Source organism: Dipteris shenzhenensis, chromosome 8 (genome assembly GCF_047967505.1).
Source record: "Dipteris shenzhenensis isolate YYH24624 ecotype China chromosome 8, Dip_SZ_1.0, whole genome shotgun sequence".
Taxonomy (NCBI): Eukaryota; Viridiplantae; Streptophyta; class Polypodiopsida; order Gleicheniales; family Dipteridaceae; genus Dipteris; species Dipteris shenzhenensis.
In genome coordinates, this window is record NC_141603.1 from 45,265,870 (window position 1) to 45,281,299 (window position 15,430).

The following is a 15,430-nucleotide window of genomic DNA, read 5'->3' on the forward strand; positions in this document are numbered from 1 at the left end:
CACTCAATCTTCATAGTATTCACCTTTAAAAATACTAATTGGTGAATTTTCTTGATAAGGAGCTACCTATTAAGGTTGACTTTATACTCCCATAACTTGTTAGCTTATATAAGTCATGTTAAGAAGTAAAAGTCTAAGTGTTCTTCCATTGTTGAGAGTTGTTTTTCATAATGTTACAGTATGGTCCTTGTAAAAAAATAATGCATTGTGACAATTAAGTTTTGTTGTATAATTAAAAGATTTATAGACTATATCGCACATTTGAGGTTTTTTGGAAGTTAAGTATACAAGGACTCTAAGCTCCGATTACACAATCAAAAAATCCATATACACTATTTAACTCTTCTAATAAACTCTCTCATTTCTAACTTGTGTGTGCATGTCAAATGACACCACTCGTGAGATCAGATGACCCTCTTTTCTCTTTCTTTCAAGGGAAATATAAAGCTATATTTTCACTATTTATTATTCTCTAAATGCAAACAAGAGAGGCAATGATGGGGGGACATCTCTCTCTCTCTCTCTCTCTCTCTCTCTCTCTCTCTCTTACTTTCACTCTCTCATTTCAAAAGTGGAATCCAAAGAAGAGAGAATGTCTAGTAAAGACCTACCCTTCTCTTGTGTTTGCATGTTAGAAGGCTCGCTTGGGAGATCACCCATCTCTCTATTCTCTTCCCTTATGTGGATAAGAGCTCTGTTCTTGCTACCCATGATGTTCTCCAATCCATCCAAGTGAGGAGAGTGCTCTCTCTCTAAAAAGCATCATTAGTTTATTTTTTTCAATAGCATGAAAGGAATAATATCTACTTCCTTACTAGCGTTTCATGTGCAAACAAGATATTAGTAGGACTCATGGGAAGCGTGGCTCACATTTGTTGTTAGGGTGGACAAAAACCTTGGGGTCTTTGGCTAGATGCTTGTTAACATTGAAGAACGATTTATTATATAGAACTCTTAATTGACCGTTATCACCATGAACTTGATGGGACCTTTGCTTGAGGGAGCCAAGCAAACATCGTGAGCTCCCTAGTTCATCAAAGAAAGGCAATTAGTAAGGATTTTACACCAAGTTAGCCCCTTTAACTAACTTATTTTTTTATTTTTTGTTTTCTAATATATAAAAAACATGTCAAATCTTTTGTAGCCTGGATGAAGCACTGATGTCTATATCTAGAAGCCTACTTCAATACAATTCTTTGAGCAACTCTTTTTTGCTCATGCATAGATAGATAAATGTTTTTTGTTTGTTATGGGTTCTAAGAAATTGTTTTGTCTAGAGGACATTTTAGAAATCTAACTCTAAATTATTTTTTATCCTTATACCACATATAAGAGTAGCTATGTGTTGGTATATCCATAATGTTTTCTACCAATAGTGTTAAATCACTATTCATATGTTGGTCAACAAAAGTTATTATGGTTGTGTTATCATGTTCCAAATATGTAGTATACGTATGATCAACATGAAATTAAATGAATATCTAGGGGATTTATTAAACCACATTAATCCATGGTCATGTTAGCTACAATCAACTTGTATATTACTTATCCTTTTTTAACAATTTAGAAGTTTTTAAAATAAATTGCGAGTTTGAATTATATTGTCATAAAAATGATAGAGATTATAAAAATATGCCTTCACACCCTTAGAACGATTTTTGGTGGAGGCACTTTAGACTAAGTATAAATACATCTTTTGAGTTAACAGTTAAAGTTCAAGTAGAATTAACAAGTGGTATTCAAGTAGCATTAACAATCGATATCCAAGCATCAACATGAGTAGATATCCGAGAAGATCAATCCACATAGGGTAAGGTGGTAGCATTAAACACATCAACCAAGCTATTTGAGAGGGTAAGTTGGCCGCATTGACTACAACAACAACAAGCAGGTTCCAATTGTCTCGAGAAGTTTCCAGGTGTTCCATGGCCAATTGCACATCCTTCCTAAGATTGTCATGGATTTGTCATACATAGTGTCACACTATTGCATGATCTCATCATATTCATGTATCAACCACCATAAAAGAGTGAGTTCATTAGCATCCAAGTCGTATATTCCAAATGATATTACTTTTGAGCACAACCCACGTGATATTTTACGTACAATCTAGTGTTCCTACATCTTGCATTGTATGTGCCTTAGTTAATAAGGAACTGGACTAATTCCAAATTATTCACAAGGAAATGTGGGGGTTTAGAAATTGTTGTAATTTGCGGTAAGAATAACGTGCTAAGTTGTAGGATCATGCCTTATTTATATATTTTATAATTTCATCATTATTTGAAAACGCATACCTTGGATAACGTCTCAATTTAGCTTTTGTAGTGTACCTATAAGTGGATGTCATAATTTTTATGTGCATGATATATTATGAAAAACCTAGAGATGTTATTGAAGACTCTTTGCAGAAATTTTTTTTTAGTATTTATTGGTAAGTTACGCAAACTAGATAAATCTTCATAATCATAGAACCTTAACTTTGATTTAAGTAATGTTTCTATGTATGCCATTTGTTTTTACATCTTTAGAATTTCATTTACTTATTGTGAGAGTGCCTTTTTGTAGCTAAGCCATAAAGAATATTTTAAATTTTGAACTTTAACTTTAATAGCTTTGAAAAATAAGTTAGCTATATTGTTAGCAAATATGTGTTCTAAGTTAAATAACTTTCGTTTTCTACTCTTATGTAATGGAAATTGTTTATACTTTTAGTGAAAAATATTGGATACATTAATTCTTCTTAGCTTTCACCTTTGAAAATACCTTTTGTGCTACTGTTATGAAGTAAAGTATTAGTATCTAAGTGTTATCTCATTGTTTCAAAATTGTTTTTCCTTATGTTTCAATATTATCCTTGTCTTTCTATTTATATTATAACAATTGAATTTTGTTGTATAATTACAAGATTCCTAAGCTATGTGTCAAAATTTGAGGTTTTTTAAAGTTAAACATGCAAGGAGTTTAAGCTATAAGTGCACAATCAAACTCGAGATATACTAGTTGACTCTTGTAATAAACTCTCTCATTGCATGTCTTTTGTGTGCATGTCAGGTGACTCCATTCAGGAGATCACTTATGCCTTTGTTCTATTTCCTTTGATGGGAAATATAAAGCAATGTTCTCAAAAAAACTATATTCTCTTGCTCCTAACAAGAGAGGAGACAATGATGGGAAATCTCTCTCTCTCTCTCTCTCTCTCTCTCTCTCTCTCTCTCTCTCTCTCTCTCTCTCTCTCTCTCTCTCTCTCTCAGACAAATCATGGTGCTTAGAGCTTTTTGTATTGGAGATCTACTGACACAGAGATCATAAACCTCTAGGGAGGAGAAGAGAGAGCCCAAATCCATCACAACTATAGATTTTCTCCCACACAAGATGTGAGGGTTAGAAAAACATATGTGAGAGAGGAGAGGCAAACCTATGTGCTGCAACAGGCAACATTGATGTGCAATAATAAAAGAGAGCGAAAAAATAAAAATACAAGTGCAAACAAAACAAAAGACGCCTTCAACGAGTAACACAATAGGATATAATAGACAAATATGTAGATCCAGAAGTAGAATGTAGGAGTTGCATGTAGAATATACATGTAGGAGTTGCATATGGGACTTGCATGCAAAACATGCATGTAGGAGTTGCATGTAGAACCTGCATGTAGGAGTTGCATGTAGGACTTGCATGTAGAACATGCATGTAGGAGTTGCATTTAGAAACTGCATGTAGAACATGCATGTAGGAATCGTAAGTAAAACTTGCATGTAGAACATGCAAATTGCATTCCTAAGAGGGATTATTCATAGCCTTATGCAAGTACAAGCGGAGCTTTGCTGCTACTCTACACACACATACTGTGCTACCTAAGTCCAAGTGCCCTTGGAGACATGAACCCCCCTACACATACATACTGTGCTACCTAAGTCCAAGAGCCTATCTCATTCCATAGACTTTTCGTGGAGTGAGTGGTCTAGATGCAAAGAGTTGGACGTCCAAGACCTATGGGACTAAGGAGATGCTCCTCTCAGCAACTTCAAATCAAGAAGAGCCTCATACATTACCGAAGAACCATACCACAAGTGGTTGATATAGAGTTCTATACATTCCCGATGTGGAGGCTTTTTTTCTTCCAACCATTTTTATATCATGACATGGTTGTTTCCTAGATATGTATAGACACATGTAAGGGACACGATCTTAGGAGTTTTTCACATGACTATGTATCTCTCATTCTACATTTTATAGTTTACATTGTGTGTGTGTGTGTGTGTGTGATGATTTTTTCAAGTTAGTCAACTTTTATATTGGTGTCAAAAGTTTGTATGACCTAATAAAAATAAAGGTTTGAATGATTTTCTAGGATTTGAAACTCTTATGAAAAGAGAGAGAGAGAGAGAGATGTATTAACATCTATAGGAGGCCTTGTGGGCCTATGAGACAAAGTATAGAACCAAAAGTAACTCATACAAGCCACTATGGGCTGAAGCAAAGGGTCACTAAGGCCCTTGCTGAAAGCTAAAGTGCTAAACTAGTGAGCAAAATAGCAAAAGAGTATCTAGTTCTCACATCCAACGCTCCTAGTACATGCACAAGCTCCATATATCCAGGTACTCTGGTGGCTCTCTTATGGGATGTGTGGAGCTCTCGTATTTGTGTCTGTCGAGCTGTCTCTCGAGGCGATGGAGGGCATGGTCTCCTCCATCGTGCGTGCCAAACCATGTGGGTACCCATGCGTACCATGTTGTATCAACACCGCTCTCTACCGACTTCACTTGGAAGACTCCAATGCTAGCCTCAGCTATCTCCACTAGGGCAAGGCCCAGACTCTGTAGAGGAATTTCACTATCTGAAAGATAGCATCAACCTAGAGAGGGGTCATGGCAAACTCGGCCCAAAGGCTTACTCCGAAGCATCCTAGATCCCATGGTCACCTCTAGCCTCTCAAATCTTTTTCTGTCATTGAAATGTCACCCCCCCAGAAAGGTGTTGCATACATGGCAGTCGGTCTCACCAGAGTGTCAAATAGCCAACCCTTCATCGGAGGGTCTTGGAAGTGTGCTTGGAAGCACTGCCTCTCTAATCGGGTTAGAGCACCCCGCCGTCATGTGAGTCATGTTGTAGTTGTATGGGCCATCGTGAAATTTGACCCGGTGAACAGTAACCCCAAATATGTGTAAGACTGCACTATCTCCATTGGCTCATCTCGATACATGAAGTTATGGCAATGGGACACTGCTCATGAGGTGTTGAAGATCATAACCCTTGTCTTTCCAAGGTTAAATGTCAAGTCTCTCTCTCTGCAGAACATCTCCACACACACACAGGTTAACTCTCTGTTTTGAAAGACAAGGGATCTCTTTGACTCTAAGTGTCTTACCAGTGTTGAGATTCTAGCAGCGTGCACCATGGCAGAGTAGGGTTACCATCAAAATGATAACAACGTGAGTACATGTTCATTAAAGCTTCGTTATTTAGATCAATAAAAAGTTGTTTCATGTTAAATTTGTTTAAGGGGTACTTGCTTTGTTTAATTTGAGGAGCGCAAGCCCCCTAACCACATGCTTCGCTTAAGAAATGAACACATAGAATTAGATCTTAGTGGAAAGCTCTTAGTTCCCCACCCAAGTTTATGACATATTTAGAGCTGGAGTATAGCTCACCGTGAGAGAGAGAGAGAGAGAGAGAGAGAGAGAGAGAGAGAGAGAGAGATCTATTAATGTCTGTGGAAGCTTTCACGGGTCTATAAGAAAAAGTCCAAACAGTAAAAGGTGACACATTACATTTGGGTAGATAGAGAACTGGGGGAGTGCGCAAGGCCCAACTCCTCTTGAGTTACTATAGGACATAGCTACATTCTAATATTGTCATAAGGTGGCCTTTGTAACATCAGTTTAAGATTAAGAGTCTTTTGGTTTTTATTTGAAGTCCCTAAGCAATGCTTGTCCATCTTGATAAACTGCCCATCTGCCTACCTTGCATGCTTCCTTTACTTTGGTGGGTTCAGTGTTTCTTTGTTTGAGTTGGGTCAGGTGAGTTGAGCTCCTTAGATATCCAAATCTTTGTACCCTTCAGCTTAGGTGTTTGTCTGAGGATCTTAACTCTTAGACATGTACTTGTGTGTCAGTTTGAAGCACATATTATTTTTGTCCCATTCAACTTGTGGTACTTCCTTCTTAAGACATATGATTATGTCATCTATGTCTTTCTCCTCATCATCATAATCTGTCAGCCCCCCAATGCGTAGGATCGTCTTATTGTGTGCTCTAGCTTCCTACTCTTTTACTTCCACATAGAGATCCTTCTCCTCCTCTACAATGTGACCTGTCGAATGTGTAGCAGGCAATGACATGCCACTGTTTTTGGTATAGATCTCTCTCCCATGTCACCATCACCTTCTACTCTCTGAGCTGTCTCAATAGAGTCTCCCTATATCATTACATCTCGATCAAGTAGAGGTTACAGTAGACCTCATCATGAAAATGGATCATTTGAGAATGACATAAGCTTTATCACTCGAAAGGGTAACCAGGAACAGATTTACTTCAAAGAAAAAAGCTGAAGGGTCATCAGATTTTGATGTAGACTTGGGACCATCTAACTTACAGGCTCAGATTTCGTCTTGAAATGTCCTTGAAATCTATTATTGGGCAGCTTTAAGATTGTGGATTGAAGGGATGGAACAACTTACCTATATTGTTGGATAGAAAACACTATATGACATTCTAACATGGAGTGTTTGATCAACAATTGGACAAGACATGTAGGTGGAGAACCTGCAGAGTCCATTTGGAAAAAGCCACCACAATTGCATTTGAGAAGTGCATAAACAGACAGGTGAAATGTGATGCAGTGGATAGTGTGATTAGATATTTGCTCACAGAAAAGTGGTCCGAACCCGTGTCTCTCCTAGAAAGGCCAGTGATATTGTCCACAAATTTCATTGTAAACTAGATGTACATAGAAAATGATCCTCTATCTCCACCTCCTTTAGTGTGCATAGCTTGCGAATCCAATTCTCTCTAGGTGTACATGTAGCTCTCCCGATCTCAATCCTTGGTTGGCAGAACGAGACCCATGGGTATCCAATGGCAATCCTTAGTGCATGTGAGACTCGTTTATCCTCCAAGTACCAGGGTCTAATAATCACTCAACCCTTGGATACTCTCAAGAATTGATCGTGATAGAACGGAACTCAAATCCCCCCCCCCCCCCCAAGTGTTGGTGTATGTAGCTGGAGTATTTCCATGTGATATGGTTGATCTTGTCCCATGGAACCTAAGAGGGTAGGACATCCGAATTGTACTAAAAAATACCCTACCTAGCAAACCATATGGATATATGTGCATATACTAGGCCGTGCTGAACCCTTTGTCCACTAGTTGCTTGGATGACTCTAATGCCAACCTCAACAGTCTCTAGCTAGGCAAGGCCCGAATTCGATTAAGATATGTCACTATCTAAAAAATGGCATTGATCTGGATGGGGTAGTGGCAAACTCTCCCTATGTTGTTAGGTTTTCTTCAAATCATCCTGGATCCCATAATCACTTGTAGCCTCCCAAATCTCCTCCACTTAGTCGTTGAGAGATCACTCCCCCAAAAGGGTACTGCATACATGGACATCAGCTGTACCAAAGTACCAAGCTAACTTCCCTTAGTTGAGGGATACTAGAAATATACTCGAAAGCATTGTCTCCCTAGTCGAGCTAAAGCTCCTCAACCTCTTGTAAGCCATACCCTAGTTGCACGAATCGTCATGAACACCGATCATGTGAAAGCTACCCTTAGGTAAGTGTAAGACCACACGATCTCCATCAACTCCTCCAAAAAGTGAAACTATGTCGGTACAATATTACCCATGAGGTGTTAACAATCATAACCTCGTCCCAAGGTTTATGGTCAAGTCTCTCTTCTTACAATAGACCTTCTAGATGTCTCTGTAAGCCTGCTATCGAGAAGGATATGAGGAGGACAATACCTCCATATAACAATATCCATCTCATTAGATTGGCATATATCTATACCATTAGGATATGAGGACGATATCACCAACATATAACAACATCTGCATCATTAGGTCAACAAGCAATGACACCTTACATCAAGGCAATCAATGATGCTCAATGTAAACCCCAAAAGTTCCAATAAGAATGAGCATTCCTTCTTTATTTCCATTGTGATCTCAATCCAATCAAGTAGGCCACACAAGGTTGGTACTCTCGCTCTGACTGACTCACGTAGACTCGTCCTCCTCCAAATCACGACTCTTGGGATCTACATCTCCTGAAGTCTCCTAATCATACGAGATCCTAAAATTATGTCAAGCCTTCTGAAAGTCTGTGCTACATTGTCTGACCCATTTGATGAAGAAGGATGGTTTCACTTTTGATGGAAGCTCCCATGCAATGGTGGGAGTCCTCTCTGAAAAGAGCCTATATGAGAAAAATCCACCTCTTATGACGTGAAATCTGTTGTGCCTTGGCCGTCGCTGAATGCCCAAATCTTGCACGTGTGAGGTGGGATCGCATCTCTTGGCACTAATCATCAAACCATGAGTTCTGGGATACCCTCCCGACTAAGGAACCCCCTGTGAATCGAGTCCTACATGGGGGTGATCTAGAGGTAGCATCTTAAATCACTTATAAAAGAGTGTCAAGGCATGGGCAAAGGTCTACATCATCTCCAAACAAGATCTATAGCTCACGAGACAAGTGGCTCTCATAAACGACATGATTAAAGTTTATGTGGACATGGATGACAGTAGGAGCATTGGGCCTATGTCCGATCAATGTCAAGTGGCAGAGAACTATGAAGTCATGTACATGGGACACAAAGGCTAGGAGTTCCATCAAGTAATCCATTGCACCTGTCCTCCCTTTAGGTAACAACCATCATTAGAGGCTATTATAGATTTTTAAGTCGTATTGCCCCTCTCTCCAATAGATAGCGTCCATACCTGATCACCTATGGTGAGTCATCCAAGTGTCTTACTATCCCAAACTCTGTTGGGTCAAATCCAACATCTAGTAGGCCCATGTGAGAGAGAGAGAGAGAGAGAGAGAGAGAGAGAGAGAGACCAAGAAGTTTACGCGCTCTTCACCGTGAAACATGTTTGTAACCCGTATTTATAAGTATGGAATAATGTAAAATTTGGGCTTGCACGCAATAATGATTACCATAACTCAAAATGTTTAGCCCTTGGATTATGCTATTGAATTTGTGAGATACTTGTGCCACAATGTGATCTTTATGACAAAATACTCTAGCTTATGTTTATCATAACATGTGTATTGTTTCAATATAATAAGCAAGTTCTAGGAAAGCGTAGTAGGATTTAAATTGTAGGTAATCTAAAACCAACCGCGGAAAGCACTAGCAGCCAAATTTAATGAAAAACAATGCTCAAGGGAGATGATTCCCAAAAGCTAGGCCAGCCCACAATCAACACACCCAACTGAATAGAAGTTACAATCGAATACAACTCTAGAGAGATCATATATGACCTGCCACAACAATAAAAAAAAGACTGGAGACTCAACCAACCATTCCGGTACAGCATTACAGAATGGAGCATTTCATACCATGCACAAGTGACTGTGTTGGGATGTATTTGAATGTAAACAATGTGTCAAAGAAGTAAAGGAATGTCATCGTGAAGCAGATAGTTATTCCCAGAGTAAATTTAAAGTAGACATTGAAAAACACACAGTATAACGCCTAGGATTGTACTGAAAACCTTATGAACCTCTAGATAAATCACAGCTCAAAAGACTCGGATTTAAGTGCACAGATACTTTGTGAACACATGTCTAGACAAAACGGGAGGGCCAACTTTCCCAACACAAATAAATGCACAGAGTGAATGGATTTTGAAAAGCAAGGATATATGTGCTTCTTTGATATCTTTTTTAAAAGGCCGCTTGTGGCATGTCCCACATTTAAAAATCAAAAGCTTTTTGTGCGACTTTTGTACCATGGTAACTCAATTGTCCGATATATTATGCTCATAAGAAATACTTAGAAGTGAGAAAACGGCAAATTTAAGCTACAAGTGAAATATTTAAGACATGAAGCTCAGTGCTTTGGTTCAATTGAGTGCCTAGCTGCTCTTTTAGACTATTTAAATGATAACATGATCATGGAAACGTCCTAAAAGCCCAAAGCAATCTACTTGTAACTCCTCTAATAGGCAGTCCATCTGTTTGAAAAACTCTCTTCCTATCTTGACTGTTTACCTGTCTAAAACTGATGATAACCGGTGTGACAACCAATGTACACTTTGATTGCTTCAAATACTACTGCAAGCTCCAAAACTCGATATTGAATGGAACACAATCCTCTATTAACCACTGGAATTCAGGCATCAGAAGTAATGTGCATTTAAACAAATAATGAATCCCGAAATATACTGGAAGTATGACACTGCTTGCCATGGCAGAACATGGACATCTCAGAATAATGTCAGTTATACCAATGCAAAAATAAAAGGGCAAGAGGCATAACGATAAGAAACAGAAGCAGAAATGTCCGACTGCTGCTTGATCGATCTATTGCTTTTCTAATTTCCCTGTTCCCTCTGTCAACGTTGTCCGTTGCTTCCAAAGCCTTCATGAAACAAATCGTTAAGTCAAAAAGCAATAATTTTCTCATTTTGTTCTCTTTGGTGACAAAGAAACAGGGCAATATAATGAAGCAGAAATAGAAGGGTGATGATGTGCACACACAGTGTACAGATATGCCCCACCTCCACACACATGCACCATACACAGAACATGCACATATGCACTCATAATACTCATGCAGTTGTGTTAAAGGGAAAGGTCTGAAATATAATAATACTGCTAAAAAAAACATAGAATTACAGATAATGTCACAATGACATGCATATGCAAGAGCTGGTGATCACGTGCATGTGTGTGTGTGTGAATATGTGTGTTAAACCTCAATAATTTATAACAAGGAAAACTTCTATTTCAAACCTGCTGGTACAGCAATTCAATTTGCTGGGCTTGTTGTAGCACATGGGTAGAGAACAAGTGATTCAACACTGACATCTCAATCATCTTTCTCTCTGTCTCTTGTACTGTATCAAGCAGATTTGTCAATTCGACCTGTCAAGAATGCAATCAGTAAAATGCTTCCATCAGGATAGACAAGCTCACATCATTGTGGAATATAATTACAATTACCTGCAGTGCATGTGTCTCTTCCTCTAACCACTCTTGTTTTAACTCCAATGCAGACTGAGGTTCTTGCTGAGCCACCTCCTGATCTTGCCATTTATACATTGAATCAAATGATGGCTTTGTAGTTGTGGTATGTTCAACCCCTTTCCTCCACCGGGGCACACTTTTCTCAATAGCTTCTTGAAAGCGTACAGCACGGAATTGGTCAAACAGAGCAGTCACAGCATGTAGACGCTCACTCAGAATAAGCACCTGAAAAACACACCTGTTACTTAAACAGTCAATTTCCAAATACACTCATGGGCATTCTCATACACACATTGCATGCATGCAACATAAATACAGGTATAAAGAGACCAATTATTTATTGATGCTTACACGGAAGTACATTTCGGAAGAGCCTGGTGCCACACCCTGAGGACATGACCTTAGTCTAAAGTATTGGAAAAGACCAACAAATCGTCAATATCTGTTATCAAAATCAAGTTGCAACTTGGAGATATGAGGACTCTAGACCAACTTGCAATGTTGCTTCAAGGAGTAGATAAAGTGCTGTACTTGACTGATGTGAACACATACCCATGGGGTACTGCATCTCCCTGCCTCCAAAATGGGGAAATGCATTTCTACAAGAGCTGCCCTTTCTGAGATGGTGTTTTGGCCAGAGAAAACGGATGGGAAGTGGCCAAGGAGCAAGCTACAGAAAGTTCATACCACAATCAGACCTCGTAACATATCAGGGGAGAGGGGGGTCTGCCAAGCCCTAGTGCCCCTCTCCACTCTTGCTTGGAAGCTATCCCCCACAAACAAACAAACAACAACAACAGCTCCTAAACTAACGTAGAGCATAGAGATTGATGCAGAGAACTCGCATGCCTTCAGCGTTGTGACAAAAGCAACCGTCCAACACACCAAGGTTCACTCCCAAGGGCACAGAGTGCGAGGAACTTAACTGGTGGGCACAAACACCCTAGGAATGTGCAGAGCATGCCAGCCACACATGGCATGTTGATCTCAAGGGTGGTCCGAACTAAATTGTCTAACTGAAGCTGAAAGGCTAACAATTCCACTGCATGGAATCCACTACATACACCAGATCCAATCATCCCATCACCAAACAATGTAAAGAGTGTCATATGCGGCTACCCTTGCGAAAAATGCCAACACCATAGCAAAGATGGTTAATGGGACACAGTGAAACCATGCCAAAAATATCTCTAAAGTAATATGGTCATTGCAACGAATATTTTGAAGAAATAACAAGGTCTGTGAAATCCTATTAAAAAATATAAAGTAACATGTGCTATTCTTGCAGCCAATGTCAGCAAGGAGCTTCAATCAGCAACAAATGTATTCTAGTGTTTGCTCCCACTCCCCAGTCATTATATGGGATGAAACAGAGTATCTTCCCATCTCAAAGTTTGGAGAAGATAGCACTTGCTAGGCCCGCCGCCCAACTAACAATTGTGGAAACTTAGGGCCAAGAGTCTCATTTCTTCACAAAGACTGCAGAAGCTCACAAAGGACTCATACTTAAAGCCTATTGGTACCACGGTAGGTACAATAGTGATACCACCAGATCCAGCATGGGAGGAGTATGTGAATGCGTATGCACCCCTTAGCCAAACAACAAAGAGCAATGCCATACCATTAATTCATTTAGCCTCAACTGCTCATGATGCTCGAATTCGTATGAGCATTCAGACCTTGAATCTTCAATACAATATGAAATCTCGTGATTATTAAAGAGATAAGGTACAAGAGCTCCTAACCAAGATCAATGTGATATGAGATCAGTTGGCTTCCATAGGTGAGGACCTTGACACAGAGACTTTGGCAAAGCTTGTGCTGAACAAGCTTCCTTTCAGCTAACAAGGACTTGTCATGGCATTTACTAGCTAAGTTGGGGTGAGCTTCTCCGCTATCATATTTTAGTGCCTTTCAGCTTATTGGTTTGCTTAAGAATCTTGCTTCTTTTCATCTTGTTCTAGAAGCATACTTTGGCTTGTGTCCCCTCCTGTAAGACAACTATTATGTCTTCAGCATCCCATTCTAGTTGTGGGGTTCTTTCCATGATATTTTCCAGTGTTTCCTTTTGAGTTCCTTCAAACCAGCCCTCTGGTAGCCCCCCTATGCGTACGAGTCGTGTATTAGCCACCTACCTAGATGAATCCAGGAACATTTCCAAACTCATCCTCTAAAAACACAACATAGTGCAGTTTCAATCTCATGATAGTCACTCACAAGGTTGAAAACCATAAACTCCATCATGCATAGCAGGGACTAGCTACTATGACATCCCCACTGACGTCATCAGCGCCCAACAGTGGGTGTAGACCATAGTATAAAAATATGCTCTCACACATACAAATCCACACACCCACACATACTTGAGCATCCATTTATACAAAGTCTTTGTACTGAGTTTCTGTCGGCACTCCGGAGGTGAAGGGCAGACTCAGCCATGATGAAGGCTAGCACTAAAGGAGAAGGCTAATCAAAAGGTAGTCCAAAATCTCTTCATTCAAGCTACAATTGCTTGTGAAGTCTAAGCATTTTCATTTTAGTCTCTTCCCAACAAGCATCTAAATCTATATCTAGCTGATAGGGCAACGCACCATTTAAGATAGAAAGAATTATCACAATACCAGCAGGCCGCAACTTGGACGAAAACTTCACAAGGTGAAATTTGCATGTCCGCTAATACGGCAGAAGCATATACCTAGATGAATCCGGGAACATTCCCAAACTCATCCTCTAAAAACAAAACATAGTGCAGTTTCAATCTCATGATAGTCACTCACAAGGTTGAAAACCATAAACTCCATCATGCATAGCAGGGACTAGCTACTATGACATCCCCACTGACGTCATCAGCGCCCAACAGTGGGTGTAGACCATAGTATAAAAATATGCTCTCACACATACAAATCCACACACCCACACATACTTGAGCATCCATTTATACAAGTATTAGCCACCCTCTTATTGCAACAAGATGGGACATTACATCAAGGAGAGGCAACCAACAAAGACAGCAACAATAGGACTTTGCCTTTTACTCTATAACACCATTATGTACAGGACAGTAAGCGGTAGTTAGTTTTCACTTGATCCCTTGAGATTTGCAGCATGCATCAATGTTTTTTTTCTAGAGACCCCCTTTGAAAAAGGAGCGCCAAAGTGGGCTACCCTACCATCCTCAACCTTGAGAAATGATAGACTAAAATGGGCGACTGTGCTCTAAACTTGGTGGACAAAATTAGCCATAACTTCATAAATGATTATTCTGATGCATGTAACTTTACTAAACAGTGCAATTAGCTCACTTGTATAGTTGTGGGGATGCGCCCACTCTATCAATTGGTGAAGTTGTATATTTGGTATTTGATGGAAAGATCTATTTGTTACGAAAAAGTCAAAGGCATTCCATGCTGAAAAGAGGCTCAAGACTTCCATAGCTAAGAAGGGGGTGAGTTCACTTCCCTGGAGTTTGGCGCGTGCCACTGTTTTTATAAAGGCGAGTTTTATAAAATTAGGAGCTCATTCGTGTTTGGACAAAAAACTTGATGAGCATGGCATTCTTCATTTTTTTGAAAATCTATGTTGATTGCCCAAAACAGCCAAGCTTTGACAACCTATATCTTTTGATTGGCAATCCAAATGGGGTCATGTAGCATATCGAATCAAATGGCAAGACATGACTCAGGTATTTATACGATTTGCCTTGAAGTCTGAGTTTGTGGGAAATGGCTGTTTTGTCCATCATGCAAGACTTGTACATGTTAGACGATCTATTAATTGTCAGAGAAGGGAGTTACTTGCTGTAGCCAATTCCCATGCAGTGGAAAGAAACAGACTGAGATCACATAGTGTCACTCTTGGAACCAACTCACTCCATGTTCATGCATGAATCAAAAGACAATTCCAATCTAGAGAGAGTCATAAACAGCCTAGAGAATATGTATTGATATGAAGAACCAAGCACAAAATGTACCAACTCATGTACCAACACCTTCTTCACATTGAGGGCCGAGAATAAGGTACCAAAACCGCGTATGTGTCAGAAGTGCAGAGAGCAGCAACGGAGAGAAAACAGCAAACACTCACAAGAGAGCGCAGGAGAACAAGAGAGACTTGCACAAGATCTCAAGAAAAACCTCCTGTACTGCTGGAGAAAAACCCTCCACTGGTGACTGCCCCAAGTGTGAGCTGAGATGAGAAACAAGGGAGGGAGGGGGCCCTATTTAT

At 39.7% G+C, this 15,430-nt stretch overlaps 1 protein-coding gene across 2 annotated transcripts in view; it reads right to left on the reverse strand.

Annotated features, from left to right (window-relative positions):
- Positions 1–10,320: 10,320 nt before the first annotated feature.
- Positions 10,321–15,430, reverse strand: part of SYP81 (syntaxin of plants 81) — a 41,214-nt gene continuing 36,104 nt past the window's right edge. The window contains exons 5-7 of one of the 2 annotated variants that reach the window (XM_087378119.1): positions 11,183–11,431; positions 10,973–11,104; positions 10,321–10,598 (exon numbers count right to left, since the gene is read on the reverse strand). In XM_087378119.1, coding sequence (XP_087234245.1) covers positions 10,455–10,598; positions 10,973–11,104; positions 11,183–11,431 — 525 coding nt within the window. In that variant the 3' untranslated portion in view covers positions 10,321–10,454. The remainder of the gene's footprint in view (positions 10,599–10,972; positions 11,105–11,182; positions 11,432–15,430) is intronic. The other variant, XM_087378118.1, reaches the window with a different exon arrangement.